At 39.7% G+C, this 18,870-nt stretch overlaps 1 protein-coding gene across 2 annotated transcripts in view; it reads left to right on the forward strand.

The window, feature by feature from the left end:
• Positions 1-18,870, forward strand: part of PXDN (peroxidasin) — a 79,756-nt gene that overhangs the window by 21,822 nt on the left and 39,064 nt on the right. Inside the window, exons 2-7 of one of the 2 annotated variants that reach the window (XM_079969636.1) lie at positions 3,594-3,665; positions 4,659-4,730; positions 10,655-10,726; positions 14,691-14,762; positions 16,270-16,341; positions 17,721-17,890. In XM_079969636.1, coding sequence (XP_079825762.1) covers positions 3,594-3,665; positions 4,659-4,730; positions 10,655-10,726; positions 14,691-14,762; positions 16,270-16,341; positions 17,721-17,890 — 530 coding nt within the window. The remainder of the gene's footprint in view (positions 1-3,593; positions 3,666-4,658; positions 4,731-10,654; positions 10,727-14,690; positions 14,763-16,269; positions 16,342-17,720; positions 17,891-18,870) is intronic. The other variant, XM_079969637.1, reaches the window with a different exon arrangement.

Here is an 18,870-nt window from a genome sequence, read left to right on the forward strand (position 1 = left end):
GTGCTTATCTGGTGGAATTGTCTAAAGATAGGCAAAGCGCTTATAGAAGAATCAACTGGACAAAGGCTTCAGAAAGAAACAAAAATAATCTTGGTAAGTATTAGGTCAGCTATAAATGCCAAAGAGTGTTTTTGAAGAGCTTAATGGTAGCAACCACAATCACCTGTGCCAGAAATTGGAAAAGTGAGTGCAGTTGCAGAATTAAAGGAGAAGGTGGCCCAGGGTTTGGTAGGTTACCGAAAACTAACTTGCATTGCATTGGTTGAAAAATTGTAATGTATTAGAAATACGGTGAAATGTAGTCAACACTTCTCAGCATTTGGAATGATAAATATTTTATGACAATTTCATGGTGAATATCTTAATTCAAAAACAACTAAAGCTATTGAACAAAGGAGGCTGCCTTGTACCCAGTCTCATTATTATTGTTAGTACAATGGTACCTCAGGTTACATACACTTCAGGTTACAGACTCTGCTAACCCAGAAATAGTACCTCGGGTTAAGAACTTTGCTTCAGGATGAGAACAGAAATCGTGCTTCGGCGGCAGCAGGAGGCCCCATTAGCTAAAGCGGTGCTTCAGGTTAAGAACAGTCTCAGGTTAAGAATGGACCTCTGGAACAAATTAAGTACTTAACCCGAGGTACCACTGTATTGTTCACAATGATTGGCTGATGCACTTCTGTGGGGAGGGAATTCCTGAGCAGCTGTCACAGAGAATGCTGTCTCCTGGGCTGCCAACCTTCAACTTCTGAAAGCTGTGGAACTCCCAAGAGTAGCCCCTCTGCTGATTTAGCACCTTGCAGTGTGCAGGATCAGTCTCTAAGAGACAATCCTAGCCAGTAATAGAAGCTCCCCTCACTCCTCTGGGTGTGTGGTTCCTTCCATAGCACAGAGGGGACTAGATGGAGTCTTAGTCTTGCCTGTGGAAGGAGTCCTAGCAGCTATGCTGGGTTTGCCGTTCACAGATAGATGCCACTGTAGAAGTTCCCATGACTCCTCTTTGTTCCTTATTTTAGGGCAGACTCAGTGCTAGGCTTCTTCCTGCAATGAGTCGCCTTCCCAAACTCACAGGATACTACAACCCAAGAGGGCCTGTAGGGAGGGAGGTGGCCTTCATAACTACGATCTTACCTCTGTTTGAAGTAGCTTCAGGTTGAGCGTATTCGGGTTGTGCTCTGCGGCGACCTGGAAGTAACGAAGCGCATTACTTCCGGGTTTCGCCGCTCATGCATGCGCAGATGCTCAAAATAACGTCACACGCATGCGTGGAAGTGGTGAATCGCGACCCGCAGACGTGCAGACGTGGGTTGTGTTCACTTCAGGATGAGAACGGGGCTCCAGAATGGATCCTGTTCGCATCCAGAGGTACCACTGTACAGGCATAACATTATTTCTAACTGGTTGCAGTGGAACAAGCAACACTTAGCCACCCTTGGTTTATATAACATATTTTATATGATTCCTCCCCCCCTCCCCGTTTGCTGTGTGGATGACTTTTTTATTATTTCCTGTTTCAGTGACCTTGAATAAGAATTTTAAAAAGTATAAAGTAAACACAAGCAATGTAGTCTTGCTGGTGCTTGCAGATCTTTTGTTATTTGCCTGGAAAATTAACCATTGTCTTATGTTAGGTGCTTCTCATTAAAATGGTGGCGATAACAGCTATATCTCCTACCTACCCTATTTTTAGGTGTTTGAAATCTTATTTCCCTTTAAAGCAACTTTTCTTCCTGTTTATTGTGGTTCTTGAATGGAAACCCCTGTGTTCATTCCTTTCTCCCAAATATGACATAAAACTGTGGAACGAATGTTTTAGAATTTGCTCCGTCCTTGAGGAAAGAATTTGTAAAGGGTAATTTTCATGTTGACCCCCCAGAAACAGGGCAAAAGCAGAAACAAAAGAGAAGAGATTGTATATCATGTCTGAAAACTTGGCATATGCTGAAAGATAAGTTTGCCCTCTGGGCAGTTTTTTTTTAATGGAAGAACAAAGAGTGTCCAAAGAAAACATAAGCTCCCTGATTTACTCAGTTCCAAGATTTTGAAGATATCATTATATGGAAAGTATGCTGGTGTGTTCCAGCTGTTAGTGCCAAGAGGTATACATATTCCCCTGCATTTTGTGGTGTTAAGCTCAGGGTTTTAACTGAAAGATGGACTAATTAGATCAGATAGGTATCACTTTGTGTCTTGTTTTTTTACAATATGAACGTGTTCTTCTTTGTTTATTTGAAACTCACTTTCGTAGGACCTCTTTCCCCCATCCAAGACATGAGTTACTTTCAGCCAACTATGTGCGAAATCCTTATTTTGTAAAGCAGCCGACACACATCCATGCCCAACACTTATTTTATCTCTCTAAATCAGGCATAGGAAAACTCAGCCCTCCAGATGTTTTTGAGACTACAATTCCCATCATCTCTGGCCACTGGTCCAGTTAGCTAGGGATGATGGGAGTTGTAGTCCCAAAACATCTGGAGGGCTCAGTTTGCCTATGGCTGCTCTAAATGCTTCAGTATTCAAGTTTGTGAAATGATGGGTTGTTGCGGTTGCTGAACTCTTCACAACATGCATCACTGTGCACCAACATGTTGTGTGGGGTGTTGTTGCAATTGTAGACGAGTGGTCATATAGATAGACGTGGACAGAATTTCCATAGGTTTCATTCGGCTCACTCTAGATTATTTAAACCAGAATTATGTAAATTATCTGAAAATTATTTTTCAGATACGAGAAGTATTAAGATTGACTAATTTTTTTGCTCGAGGGGCCATATGTGAACTATTCTAGTCACAGAACTATGTGCAATGTTTTTATCTCCTTGCATTTATTATGCAGGTGTGAGTATATTTACATCCATTTTAAAGCAAGAGACCTTGAAGACTCTTTCTCAACACGCTGAACTTTCCAAAGCTCAGTAGGTATTTGGAGAGGGAAATGCTGTTTTAGTAGCAGTAAACAAAGGCATTCTTCAGTTGACAGCTGCTGTGATTAACTAATTATCATCAAGTGTTTAACTAATTATCAGTAGTGTTGGCTAGGCTTTATTGTGATTCAACACTGGAGCAATTAATTATTTTATACCACCTGAGCAAAGTGACATTTGTTCATGTTACCATAAAAGGTAACAGGCTTTCAGTTTTATTCAGGCTGAGTGTTAAAGTCTTACTGAAATTTGATTGCAGTCAAACCTCGGGTTATATCGCTTCAGGTTGCGTTTTTTTGGGTTGCGGACTGCCGAAACCCGGAAGTACCAGAACGGGCAGTTGCACATGCGCAGAAGTGCTAAATTGCACTTTGCGCATGCACAGAAGCACCGAATCGCAACCAGTGCATGCACAGAAGTGGTGCTGCGGGTTGCAAATGTGCATCCTGCACTGATCACATTCGCAACCCGAGTGTCCACTGTATTTGTTTACAAAACAGGCTTCATTTTCTTTGAAGAATACTCTTTTGATTAGAGCAAGGCGGATTGAGAAATATATACATATAGCAAAGTTGGTAGCAAAGTTTTTTGTTTTAAGATCATTGAAATGCTGACCTGAAATGGAAATCTCTATACTAACGAGTCTAATTTGTTTCATCAACAGGGACCTGCGGTTTAATAGGATTAAAGAAATCCAGCCTGGTGCATTTAGACGGCTTAAGAATCTGAACACCTTGTAAGTTTCATCCCTCATAAAACCTACTTTCCTTTTGTAAACAGTTTAACAATTTATTATAATATTTACAGCTGGGGTGGGGAACCTGTGGCCCCCCAGATACTACTAGACTCCCATCAAAAAGTTTAAGTGATACACCCAGTTAGAAATTTCAATAGAAACCAAATTGGTTGGTGTTACTTTGTGACTGGACACAAAAAGCCATTCCAGCCTTCAGGTGGTAGAAAGTCAGTCATCTTCTAGTTTTAAGATTGTGTTCTGGAACAGTAAATTCAATATTCTCAAGCTGAACACACACACACACAAACACACACTGGGGGGTGGGGAGAGAGAGAGAGCACACGGAGGGGGGAGGAGGAGCACACAAAGGACATCATGCTGGTCCTGAAGAAAAAAAATCCACAATCTATAAGTGGGCAATACCTTGATTAGGTTCAACAACACCAACAAAAATAAACTAAACATTTGGACAAACTCCCTGACAGTATGAGCTGTTTGACATTCAACAAACTACCTCACAAGGTGCTTGACTATCCTTTAATAGAGGCTGTTGCTGGATTGCAACCCAAGAGAGATGCTGTTTTAGTTTAGCGAATCCTTGCATTGGCAGCAGATTGGAATAGAATATCTTCGAAGTTTCTTCCAATCATGTGATTCCATGAAAATGTCACACAGTAGTGAGTAAGCTGTCAGTTGCCTGCTCCGGTCTGGTTTGTAGCAGAACTTCTTAAATTTATTCCAAATTGTTGAATGTTATTGCAGTGCATGATGATGAACGATCTTTTCCTTTCTCGGTAATTTAAACAGCTCTCTCAATTGAACCCAGACAGTTTAGAAAGATTTTGTAAAGGATAATGAAATTCAACTAACAGTTGTAAGAAATCACTTTAAGCTCGTTTTGATTTTGTTTCTGTGTGGTGCAGTTTCAATTTCTCAGAAAAATGTACTCTGAGGGAGGAAAAAAGTAAACAACTATTTTCATCTATTTTCTAGACTTCTGAACAACAATCACATTAAAAGAATACCTACTGGAGCTTTTGAAGACCTTGAAAATCTAAAATATCTGTAAGTTGAAATGCTTTTATAAAGAAAGTAGGTACGATGTATGTGTTGCACAGTATGGAAAAAATACTATTTTTTCATCTCTAATGTGTTTGGAAAGTTGATAGGATTATGAAAATGATAGCAGTGTCTGTGCTACTTATTTCACTTCATCCAGGACTAACCATTAAACACTGCACCTTATTAGTATTAAGAAACAATTGCTATGAACTTCAAAAAAATATTTTACACATAGAATTTTCAGTGCACCATAACAGTGCAAGACACACCACACCAACCAACAGGTGTTAAGAAGGTACTTAATTTTAATGTTACTGTGACTATCGCAGCATCACATACCATGTCATTGTGCTGGTATCTGCATGTGCATTTTAAAGCTTCGTTTATGGTATTTCAGTCAGTTGTGTGTAAGAGATGCTAAGTCTCCATTTGTGGCATGATTATAAGTAAGAAATCTAGATTACTGTAGTGTTCCTGGAATACCAAAGAAGAATAGGGATCTTCAATTTATTTCAGTGTGAATGCTAAAAGTTGTGTCCTGTAAAGTGTTGCCTGATTCAAGCTGATAACTTTGTGGTTCAGTATGTATTTTTCTTAGCCAACATGTTTCAGCCTTGGGTGAGATTTGTCTTCCCATTGAGAGTAGTTGTGAAAAAATACCAGGTTACACAGAATTCCATTTGAGGATTGTTGACAAGTTGTGGAGTCTTACTTTCCATATTTTGTGTGTGTGCTTTAGCCTCCATTTGGGTTGTTGTTGTTGTTGTTTTGTTTTGTTTTGGGTTTTGGGTTTTTGTGTGAATTTGGGGTTAGAAATTTGCATCAACTGTATTGTATCTTCATACATACAATATTGTCAGAGCATATATAAAAATCGGAGTTTCACAACAATTTGCATTCTAAATAGAGACCCAGATATATGCTAATAGAATCTTTGTTAAAATATTACAAAATATAAGCAAAATGAAAATGTCACAAGAGCATATGAAATCCTTAGTAACAATTAATACTGTGGACCACCAACTACTTAGCACCTGTAAAACTTCTCTTTCGGTGATGAATCTTTCAAATTCAGGCAACTGTTGAGCGGTCCTAATTCCTTAGGAAAAGAATTGGGTTGAATTGTGTATTTTTTAGAAGACATCTGAAGACAGCCCTGTTTAGGGAAGCTTTTAATGTTTGACAGACTATTGTATTTTAATATTTTGTTGGAAGCCGCCCAGAGTGGCTAGGGAAACCCAGCCAGATGGGCGGGGTATAAATAAATTATTATTATTATTATTATTATTATTATTACTACTACTACTACTACTACTACTTTAATTATACATGTGTTAAAGCACTTTGGTTTATTTAATACAGTTGCACAGCAGAGAGATACCTTGAAGCATTTTCTTAAATATAATACACACGATAGTATTGTGAATATTCATAATTCACAAATACATTACTAACATCTGCACTGAAGAGAACAGTAGGTGTAAATGTGATGGGGGGGGGAAATCCAACATATTATGATATCAGAAAGAATTTGACAGATTCTAATTCTTTCAATAGTGTATGCAGTAAACCAGCATTGTGAATGATAAACCAGCATTGTGAATAGAAGTCAAAGCGGGAAAGGGCTCATAATGAGGCTAAAGTGTAGGACTAGAGAACTTCCACCTGGGAAACTGGATGCGTCCCTTGGAGGCTTCATATCTGGGGCTTCTCCTCATTGTCCTAATTTCCCCCTAGTCTTCTGGAGGAATTGCAGCTGCTGACACCCACCCCAGATCCAGGACCCCAGTGTGAGTGTAGAAGCGTCAACTTTTTCCCTGCACTGCAGTCCCAGTCCAGACTGGGCCTGCCGCATCTGCGATTTGCATTGCCCAAATACCAATCTATTCTTTTGATGGGAATTTTTTTGGGCAACACGGAATTCTGTTTCTGGGGGCGCACGGGATCACCAGGGGGGAGCAAAGACAGAGTCCCTTAACGTCTCCTAGGGAGGTTCTGGTCCAGTTTGGGCCCCTGGCACCTGCAGTTTGCAACACACACACACAGGTGCACACACAAACCACAGATATGGGAGGCCTGATCCAGATCCAGAACACAGTGAGGGGCAAAGGCTTAAAGCCCCTTCTACCTCTATGTCAGGGGCTTGATCCAGAGAGTATTTTCCCAATGGTTTGCATTTGTATTGGGTGGGGAGGAACTCCCATTGGAATCAGTGGGAGGTTTTGCTCTAATGCAGGTTGTAGTGAAGGCTGTGTTTGTGTATTGATGAGTGAGTGGATAGATGTACATATCTGTGTTTGTGAAGAAGAATAAATGGTGGCAGATGGGTGGAGAGATGAGTGGTGTGTGTTTATATGAGTGTGACTGGATAGATGGGAGTCAGGTGTGTATGAGAGTTTGGGTGACCATACCCACCTCCCTCTTATACAACAATAAGTCACATTTAATGAAATAGGTGAAATCTGCAAGCTGAAATTATTGCATTCCTGGTTATTTATGGCAAAAATGGGGAACCTCCCATTGAGGACCACATTCCCTTACAAATAGTGAGCTGCAAGCTACTTGTGGGAAATTGTTAAATAAGTAATTTGTCTGCTGGAGGTATAAATCTAAAGAAACAGACCGTGTACGTTCCTGGTAGTGTTGTAAGAACATCCCAGAGTTTTAGTACAGGGGTGGCCAACTCCCAAGAGACTGCGATCTACTCACAGAATTAAAAACTGCCAGTGATCTACCACCTTTCTGGGGGTTCAGGTCAAACTTGTTGAACTTTTTTTAGGGAGGAGGAAAGCCCCATTTTGGGGGGGGGGTGCAGGGCTAGGTTGTTGAGCTTTTCTTAGGGGTGGGGCCGGAAAGGGACCTGGCAATCGACTGCGATCTACCAAAACCTCCCAGGGATCTACCAGTATATCATGATTGACCAACAGGTCAATCCCAGTTTTAGTAGATGGGGAAAGAAATGATGTATTGTGTTCTTAGGCACAAGAAACCTTTGACACGCTGATTACTCTTCTTGAATGGTAGAAGTTCTGTGAAACAATAAATATTTGTGTAATAATATACCCATAGCACCCATATAATGCTGATAGTTAAATATTAGAAGACAGTTAAGCCGCCATCTATAAGGCAATTTGTATCAGTAAGTTTGGTTTTAAGTACCCATGAATTAAATTTTAGGCATGATTCATTTTTCTTGGCACTAAATTTTTCAGGCACTAAATATATGGGATACATTTTTAATATAACGGAAATTCCCTTGTGATGGAGTTTGTGAGCAGGCATTGACCTTGTTTTAACGTTCCACACTTTCCTGTTTTTATTATTATTATTAAGAAGCAAGATACAGTCGGCAACAATAGAACTGCTTTTCTTGATGAAGGTTTAAAATCTAAAAGCAAGAAGAAATATTTCCATAATATCACCCTGGTATGGGAACTGAAAAATGATGACATTGTAATATCAGTCTACTTCTTCCATTGAGCAACCTGTTGAGCCATGTTACATTTTCATTGATAGAATGCTGTGTGGTTAGAACAACAGTGAACTGGCAGAGGTTTGGAAACTAGTACAAATAGGATTATCGTACTGGTCAGTTGACTGGTCAGTTGACCCTGGTCAATTATCCAATGAAGCTAAGGTTGCAACTGTGAAGGTGGCAGTTTATATTTACCCCCTTAGCCCTGTGGCAGTCAGTGTCAGATCTAGAAACACAGAATAGTTTCTCCTGCTGGTTACAGCATAACATATCCAAGCAGGAACATAAGCAGTTATTAGTGACAAAAATCATTCCATAGGACTAGCCATTGCTTTGTTTTGCTTGCTATGACCTAACTGACCTGTAAAATTTGTTTGATTGATATGAACTTGAAAACACTAGGAAACACGTAGCTGTTGAAAGCATAGCTGTTAACTTTCAGATTTGAAAATAAGGGATCAGCAGCCTCCAAAATAAGGAATCAGCAGCCTCACCTGTCCCAGGGACAGTCTACGGGATATCTAACAATCCGGGATAGCAGCGGGAAATGGTGCTGGAATAAGGGAGTTTCCCGCAAAAAAAAGGGAAGATTGACAGCTGTGGTTGAAAGACCTAAGGACATAGCTGAAGGTTCTGTTGCAAATGAGACTTTTTAAGTTCTGTGATCAGGAAAGTTAAAATCTTTTTCATTGTTGAACTGATAGTGACCCAACTCATAGGGCTGTTCTTATCACAAGTAAGATAAAGTATGTTGCTAATTTAGTATGTTATGATAAAGTGCAATTTTTCTAGAAAAAGAAGTGCCGGAAATCATCGTGAACGCCTCCCTTTTTCTCTTACAATGGTAATGGCGCCCACCTGAGATGTGCTGGAACTGAGTTCCAGTGAGTTCCTGCTGGGGAAAATGCCCTGGCTAGGGCTTTATGCATGGTAACTGTTCTCTCTTGAGCAATATCCTAAAGAGTACAGAGACAAGACAAGGCTTTGGTGGTACCCTGGGCAGCTCTGTGAAGGGATCAGGCTGGAGACTCCATAAGAACAGAACTCAGGTGTTGGTTCAGCAGCTGTCATTCTTAGATGGAGCCTTAAATAGGAGCTGCTGCTGTATCCCAGTTGCCTGAAGAGAAAAGCCTCTTCAGTTAAATGCGTAATTAACTATCTTAAGACAGAGGCATTTTAATAACCTGCCTAAGAGAAGAGGGAGATTGAAAAATACATGCTGTGCCCCACCCCAAAAGTGAGTGCATTGAAAGTGTTCAAGAAGCAAGACACAAGCTTAACAAAAACTTTCATTTCTGGAAACCACTGGTTTAATGTACTGGTATGTAAGATGGTATGCTGCTTTTATGTAGTTTTATGCATTCTCTGGGGTGTGTGTGTGTGTGTGTGAATGTGAATCATTGCATAGGACTAGCCGGTGTCTGAACAATCCAGTTAACATATGAAGGGAAAGTTTCAGTCATGCTGTGCTCTTTTCTGTGATTGGAGTGACATTTTTGAACCTTTCCGTTTCCATCTTATGTCTGTGGCTATTTAGCAACAGGTTCGCACACATCCTTGTGATGTAGTCCATTACAAATTACGGTGGTTGGATGCAAAAGAGGATGGGGGTCCTGCGCCTTTATTTGTTGTGTAGAACAATAAGTTTTAGCAGGTGACCTTGTCAATACAAGCTATACCTGCTGAAATCTCTTCTACACAACTCTCAAAGGTGCAGGAGCTTTGCTTTTTAAAATCGATTCGAAATTAATCATTAAATAAGAGGTCTCTGTACCAGCAAATTTGTTAGTGATCTTATAAAACTCCTCCCCAGTAACATTTACCTTGTTTTGTGGCTTTTGAGAGTTTTAAGGGCTAAATTAACTAAAGTCTGATGGACCAGCGTTTCATACATTTGGGTTGTATATTCATTTGGATATAATTTTTGATCTGCTAATGTTTTTGTGAGAATGGAGCAATGATCCTTTGGCTGGGATGAAGCACTTTCTGATAATCGAATATCAGTAGAAACATTACTGAACTAGAATTGCGATAATAGTTTATCTCAGTCCAGTAAAAATAAAAAATACTTCTCCAATAATTCCATGCATTCTAGCTTCACTCAATACTTCTGTGGTCCTATTGCTGTATTTCATGCCTTTAAAGATGCTCCACAGATCTGCCAATTGAATTCTGTGGAGATACATTTCCAGAAGAGCAAAAAGAACCAAAATCTATTTGGTGTGTCATCGTAAATCCTGCGCAAAATCTTATTTGGCTTCCAGAGACCATGGCAGGCAGATGCTCAAGTTAAAAAGAAAAGAAAAGTGTTTTTGGTGTGTATCCATGTCTTGTTTTGTTGCTTTCTAATATGTATTTGGAAAACTGTCCTCACGTGTCGCCTTAATTCCATCCCACATTAATGTAGCTCTCGTTTGTGTATACTAATATTACTGATTGTTTCTTGTTTCAGCTATTTGTACAAGAATGAAATCCAATCAATTGACAGGCAAGCATTTAAAGGACTTGCCTCTCTAGAACAACTGTAAGTGCCTTTTCTCTTCTGTGCTGTCATCTGCTTGGTTGCCTCAGAGAAAAAGTGCACGTTTTCGGTCGACATTTCTTGCCTGCATGCCTTGCATGTCTGCACGGAATGGGTTTCTAGTCCAACGTGGTTGCAATTAGTGGTACGCAGAAGACGTGTCTGTCAAATTCATTCTGTCTGTGTTCATATTGTATTTGTTATTTACATCTCAAGGCTATCCGTTCACTTTATAATGACTTAACGTGAGCAGACTCAAGTATAGCAACAAGAATTAAAACATGTATTAGGATCCAGTTCTTCTGTTTCTTACAAATACTTTACAGTTTTGAGTTTCGTGGAATTAACTTCTGATTGCCTCAATGTAACCAGGTAGAATTTATGTTCTGATTTTTCCCCAGCCTATACCTTTTGCAATTAAAGTATTTTTAATTTTGGTATGCTTTTGGCTCATCAAACCAGGGTGGATTTGATTTAAATCAAATTGATTTAAATCACTAGTCAGTAAGACTTGATTTAAATCACTAGTCAGTAAGACTTGATTTAAATCACTAGTCAGTAAGACTTGATTTAAATCATTAATTTTTTTAACTCATTCTTGCTGGTATAATCTTAATATTTACAACCAGATGAAGGTTTCATTTTTGGAGTAATAAATTATCACAGTAGTTTTTACATTTATATCAAAAATTACTGACTTGGTTATAGTATTAGAAATACATAGACAGATAATTGTGAGGTTTAATAAGTTAACAGTTTATATTTGGACAACTTTTCTGCTGTACTTTATTTGAAGGAGAAAAATAATCATTTCCTTAACAACAATTTAAGCAATTTATTTAAAACAATAACATTATAGCATATGTATCCATGTTTGTTAACTGATGTGGTTAAACGTGTTGTTGTTAGTTTTTAAAAAACCAGACTGAGTTTTAGCACACATGAAAAACTTAAAACAAATTCTTATTTGCTGATGAATAGCCTTTGGACTATAATGTAACTTAAATAGAAAACTATCTTTAGAAAGGTTTTTCCTCCAGAAGCATTTTATTTTTAAAATCCAATTTAAATTAAAAAAACATTTAAAAAATCATTGATTTTTATCCACCCTGCATCAAACAGAGGAAAACTCAAAATATGGAAAAATATGGCTGGGGAGCACACCCTGTAACCTACAGAAAACTAACAAGAGTACATTTTGGCTGTGGGTGTGTGAAACTGCAATAGTCCTTAGTGCTGTGATAGATTCAGTTATAGATTTAACTGTGTACAGTATGTTTGATGAGCTTCCATCAGTCCCAGCCAGCATGGCCAATGGTCAAGGATGTTGGGAGCCCCAATCCAATGATTTGTGGAAAGCCACAAGTCGCCTATTCCTGCCACAGCATTTTAAACTTCAGTTGTGCAGTAGACAACAGCATGATTCTGCTATATTAGTATCCCATCAGATACAGCTGAATTTCTGCAGAATAACTCATGAAGAATTGTTGGGTGTAGTAGTTAAATATTTTGTCAGGGTGTATTTGTTTGTATGAATGCCTAATGCCATATTTTTGTTCTTATTTTTATGTATTTTGAAGGGGTGGTATAGAAATCTATTAAATAAATGAATAAAATATTTATGCTTTTAAATGACATTTTAGTGGTGGTTAAAGTAAGAAAGTCAAGCTGTACAGACACAATTTAGAGCATTTTGAGTAGGTTGCAGGAAAATATCTTCATTTTAAAATGGGCTTTATCACATTGATTGAATCTTCCAACTCAGACCCCATTGACATAAGTCAATATAAGTCAGTGCATAAGTCTATGCGAAGGAAGGAAGGAAGGAAGGAAGGAAGGAAGGAAGGAAGGAAGGAAGGAAGGAAGGAAACTGAGTTTCTGGATCAGACCAAGGGTCAATGTAGCCTGCCAAAACCTCTGGGAATCTTGTCAGAAAGATGTGTTGGAAGTAGCCTCCCCATTTGCCTATTCATCTTTAAATCAGAAGGATACTTCTTTTGATTAGAAGGGTTCCAGTTTAGCTATCATAGATGGTCATCATCCATAGATATATTCTCCATGAATTTCAAATGAAGCCAATTTGACAAAATTGTTGTCTGAGGTGGATTTTAATATATTAACTTTTCTTTAACACACACCTCAGTTTTCATATTAGCCATACTCCTGTGGTGTTGATACAGCACTAAGGTTTTCAGAATCTGCTTAATAGGAAGCTTTGCTGTAGCTTGGTGATGAAATTTGATGCAGCAGTTTGATGTATGGTTGCAAGCATGACGTAGAGTTACACACAGACATTTATTTAAGAAGTGACATCAGACCATCACCCTCATTCCCTAAGCACTTCTGTTGTGACATCAGTGGGATCCCAGATGCTAACTACCTATATCAATTGTGTTGTACCTAATTGTGAAGTACAGAACAGCGTACGATTTTGTTACTCCAAGTAGAACCACACACACCTTTCTTTTTTTATTTTGAACTTTTTCGGTTTTAAGGTGCATGATGATGCTTTCAAAAATTGCATGCTTTCACTGTCCTACATATCAGGTGGAGGTACATTTTAATGGGTGGTGGCAGAAGCATTGCTCTGTAGATTCTGCCTGTTCTTCTGCAAAATGATTCTTCACTGTACAAAGAATGATGTAATTTTTATTGTTCTCTGTTATTGCAACATATCCTTGGTTCATTACTGGTAGAATATTAATCACAGAATAACACATTTGCTCGCAATAGCTGTGTCCAGTGGCGTAGTGTGGGCGGGGGTCAAGAGAGCAATTGCCATGGGTGCAAAATTCTTAGGGGTGCAATATTTCAAAAGGAAGTAGTAGTTATATATATATATAAAATAGCTTAAAAGGCTTACAGATATTTTCAAACAGCTGTCATTACTTCTGGGTGTGTTTTTGTGTAACTTTGAAGGTTGAGAATATGACTAGTAGAATGTTCTGCCTTTTCCATACTTGTAAGGACAACATTCCTACTCTAGTCATTAGTATAAACAGAGAAGTTACTCTTAATCCCAGTCTTGTGACCAAAGATCATTTAAGTGACGGTGCTGGGTGCTCACCAAAATAGGAATGAAGAAGCATGTAATGTGAAATTGAACTGCATGCCGTAGCTCATATTGGACGTAAACATTTATTTCCTGTATCAGTGTTTTGTAGAAGGTAAAAATGGCCCTACTTGTGTATCCCAGGCATTGCTGTGCCACATGATCATAAGCGGGTCTGCTGCATGTGTGCATACTGACCACATTTATTTTTTTAGGTTTAAATTTGAGCTGAAAGTTTCTCATTGGAGAACAAATGTAGAATTGTATTTCTTAACTATTTCATGTAAGCAATGTATGCTGAGGTAAGTGGTAGTTTGTTTACAGGAGAAAGATGTCTGCCGTAGATAAAGCATATGTTCTCTTTTGTGGATGGAAACATTAATCACAAAGCAATCATCTTTTTTTCTTTTTCTTTCATTCTGATTTGAGGGCCAGTAAGTTCATGAATCATATATATATATGATTCATATACATATATGTATATATATGGGAATGCCGTCAAAAGCAAACAGATTTGAAGAGGGTGCATGGAGGGGAAAGGGGTTAAGTTCTGCTGTGTTAGCGGGACTTGTTGCCCAACAACTTGGTTGAATCCAGTCCCGTATGCTTAATAAACGAAAATATGACATCACGTCCAAATATTATCCTTTAATATAATGTTATTCATAGGCGTGTTCTGAAATGTTCTGAATCTCCGTGATTGATATATATCCTACCTGATAATTTGTACTGCATTAGGGGATCGTGGGCACCACCTGTTGTATAAAGGCTTGGGCTTTCTTTTCAATGCAGGATGGCTGTAGGATCCAAGTTACTTGTACACATTTATTTATTTTTAAAGCAGCTGCTTTGGGACCCTTTATTAAGCACACTGTGTTTCTGTGTTGTCTTACTTCCCTTCCCCTTCCCCAACAGGTACCTGCACTTTAATCAAATTGAAACATTGGAACCAGAATCATTTACCCATCTTCCCAAACTTGAAAGATTGTAAGTTTTATTTTTGTTTCCTCCCTCTTCCAGATGGCAGCTTCCCCTCACATGGAGGATAACAGTCCCCATGGCGATTCCTTATAATCCTAGACAGCGTACACCGCCCCATTTACTCAACATCCAGGTGCTCTCACTTCTGCTTTGGGAAGTGGTGTATGCGTGACGTTAGCCGCAATCTATATTTGTCTTGTTGTCTCTTAAGAAAGGCTTCATTTCGATGCGTTTTTACCTAAAGCAGCACTGATCTGGCTTGAGAAAAAAAACCACCTGTCTGTGTTTCAAGCCATTAATGTGTACACAGCCCAAGTTCAAAGCACAAAGCCGCCATGCGGTTTGGAACCTCTCTTTTACTCCGTGCTAAATTAGCTAGTAAGGAAGCTGCCATCTGGATAAGCCCTAAATAAAATGTAGCCTCAGTATATATAATTTTCCCTGGGAAGAAATTCTGAGCAGTAGCACTGCTGTGCTTGGACATTGGAACTGAAGTCCAAGTCCCTGCAGCCACTGTTCTTGAGAGAAGATGTGAACAAATTTGTCTCTTTCTCTCTCACACACCCACCCACCAACCTGGATTGACCCTAGGCTGGCCACCCAGCCTGCTGCTAATCTTGCGGCAAAAGTGCAATTTGGATTTTTCAGTGCAAAGGAAATAAATTGCAGTTTAAAATCCACTCAAGTATCTTCAAGCACAGTTTCTGTTGAGATCTTGGCAACCGCTGCCTAGGCAATCGGCTACCATTTTGAAAACGGAGCTGAGAGGAAGTGAGAAAGGAACTACACTTTATTATTACGCAGCCTAGTTCCCTTTCCTCTCAGCTTGGTCTTCCAACTGGCAGGGCGCAGCATGCCTGGTTGGCAGGGTGGGAGAAACTGGCGGGGGTGAGGGGCACAGCTGGAAGTGGGAGCAGAGAGACAGGGAACAAACTGCAAGAACAAGGCTAAGAGAAACAGAGGCTGCAAGAGACTGAGAAGCAGTGCCGTTGTGCGCAGACAAGGTACTGTAAGGGCTTCTGGCTGCACAGAAGTAAGGATTTCTGTGTGCCCCCTAAACCTGTTCTGGGAGTTCTTCACCCCACCAAACCAGTTTTGAGGAGGGTGCCTGAGGAGAAGAGAGGAAGTTCCATTGCACAAGTGGAAGTCCTTTTGCTAGCAGAACTACTTTGCTAGATACCACACTTGGTGGATACTTTGCCCAAAGCCCCCTAAAATCTGGCAACAGCCCTGCACTTACTTGAGGGTAAATCTCAATTTACTAGTTAAAACTTCCATAAGATTGAGCTGCATCATCACTTACATTTTTTCCAGATGCCCTCAGCTTTCAAACGTATTTTATAGTCATTAACAGGAATATTGGGTCATTACTTATAAAAATACAATGATATGCAGCAACAAATACAGCAACATGTTTTTTTAAAAAAAGGAGTACATAGGAAGCATGCTAGACTGGGGAAAGACTGGTATAAGGCATTCAAACCGCTAATTAGTAAATGCAATATTTCAACAGATTTTTACATAACAACAGAATATCCCATTTAATTCCCGGGACATTTAGTCACTTGGAATCTATGAAACGACTGTAAGTAAATTTCCTTTCCCCCTTTAAAATTGTACTTAATCTTCTGTCAACTAACTCTATACTCTTTAATGCTCTTGTATTTATATGCCATTTTCAGGTGGTAACTATTGATATAGGTAGTATCTACCTCATCGTTGACCTGCCAGTATTTTAAGCTAGATTTGTGCTAGGTACAGAATCTCAGTGTTCAGCAGATAATACACATTTGGCTCCTGAGCAAGCCCCTTCCTGTTTTTCTGACCTTTGGTGCTACAAATGGAGAAAGGTATCTATTATCTTAAACAGAGAAAGAGAGAGAGAATACCTGTTGTAATTGACAATTCGTTCACGACCACTAGCACAGATTCCTGGTAAATATAAAGATTGCAGATCTGTCACAGTGACTTGCGCACTCTCTCATCACATCTGTTTCTTTCCCAAAACCAATTTCCTGTATTCCAGTGCAGTGAGTAATGGTGCTGTTGCCATTAGTTGAGTAAACTGTGGACCAGGGTCGTAAATTTTTTTACAGGAGTCACTGCTAAACATTAGCCTGAACTCTTCCTATCGTATCTTCATTTCACCTTGCTTCATCTGGAGAAGGAAATAAATTAACCTCTAGTTTTACATGTTTTATCTTGACAATTATGAGCTTCTAGTGTATAGACTGAATAATGACAGCTTTTAAAAATCTTGGCGGCTCCTCTTTTTTTATTGTCATTATTTTAGTCACTCACGACATTGTGTTTTATTAATATAACAACAGAAGGAGGTGGTTTCTTTGTGTATCACAAAACTGCACCGTTTAAGTTTATTAATCTTAAGATAGATAGATACAACTTTATTCGCATCAGCCGATGGCCTTAGCAACCATAAAACGTTACAATATACACAGAAAAAAAAGGAAATTTAGTATAAAAGCACAGTTTATTAATCTTAAGAAAAATAACAAGTAATAATATCTGTGTGTCATTTGATGGGAAAATGGAGTTAGGTGGGGAGGAGATTTGGAATCAGTGGCAGCATTTTAACTTATTTTATCCCAGGTGGACCTCAGCAACACCAGAGTTTTAAATACTATTCTTTCAAATTGTCTCTTAGCCCCCGCTTCCAATCCTTCACTAAACACACCCCTTGATTAATTGCACTTGGGTTGTAGCAACTGACTGAAGTCTGATGCAGAGTAACCTTAGTCTGTCTCTCAAATTTTCTTCCAAGTAAAGACTGCTTCATTCAGTACAAGGTTCGTAGCTGAATTCACTTTTAACTGGCGCCAATGAAATTAGGATCTCCTGGCTTTCAGGTTTCCCACTAGCATTCTGCATAGTGTTAGAGCATCTCACAGTACGTACGTGTCATGCTTGATTTCATTAATATGTACAGTTTGTTGTTTTATCCAGGCGTCTGGATTCAAATGCACTTCACTGTGACTGTGAAATACTGTGGCTAGCAGATTTGCTGAAGACATATGCAGAGTCCGGTAATGCGCAAGCTGCAGCTACTTGTGAATATCCAAGGAGAATCCAGGGAAGATCAGTGGCCACAATAACACCAGAAGAACTTAACTGTGGTAAGATGGATTGATTGTGTGTGTGTGTGTGTAAATTTGCCTCCATCTGTCTGTTTCCGGGGTGGATGGGAATGATATCTAAATTTTGTTGAGAAGGACATCTTGCCCATGGGACGCGGGTGGTGCTGTGGGTTAAACCACAGAGCCTAGGACTTGCCGATCAGAAGTTCGGCGGTTTGAATCCCTGCGATGGGGTAAGCTCCCGTTGCTCGGTCCCTGCTCCTGCCCACCTAGCAGTTCGAAAATACGTCAAAGTGCAAGTAGATAAATAGGTATCGCTCCCGCGGGAAGGTAAACGCCGTTTCCGTGCACTGCTCTGTTTCACCAGAAGTGGCTTAGTCATGCTGGCCACATGACCCGGAAGCTGTACGCTGGCTCCCTCGGCCAATAAAGCAAGATGAGCGCCGCAACCCCAGAGTCGGCCCCAACTGGACCTAATGGTGAGGGGTCCCTTTACCTTTACCTTACATCATGCCCATGTGCACTTCATATTAACAATAAACAATTTAATTGTTTCCTGGGATCTCTCTACTCCATTGATTCCTGACTCATCCTCATTTATTTGTTGCATTATGAAAGCACACCATTCTGTATGGCAGCCCCTTCTTGGCATTTGTTAGCAGTAATCCACAAAGGTATGGGCAGTCTCCAACAAAGTGGTTCTGCTATTTCTGTTTGGACAATGGAACTTCCCCTCCATCTCCTCTCCCTTTGTGCCCCCACACCCTCCCCAAATCGTAGAATCATACTGTCGTAGAGTTAGAAGGGACCTTGAGGGTCATTTGGTCCAATCCTGCTCTTCCAGTGTCTTCTTTGTTTTCATGAGGCATGGAATGCCTTCAAGTCACTGGCCCCTGAAAGCATGCTTTCCCCCCTCCTCCTGGCTGTCCCCTAGCCAGAGACAGTGTCTGCCTGGGCTTGATTTACCTTCCTTCCAAAGGGTTGGGAGAGACCTCAGAGCAGATTTAGGGGGCATGCAC

Source organism: Podarcis cretensis (assembly GCF_951804945.1).
Source record: "Podarcis cretensis genome assembly, chromosome: 3".
NCBI classification, from domain to species: domain Eukaryota; kingdom Metazoa; phylum Chordata; class Lepidosauria; order Squamata; family Lacertidae; genus Podarcis; species Podarcis cretensis.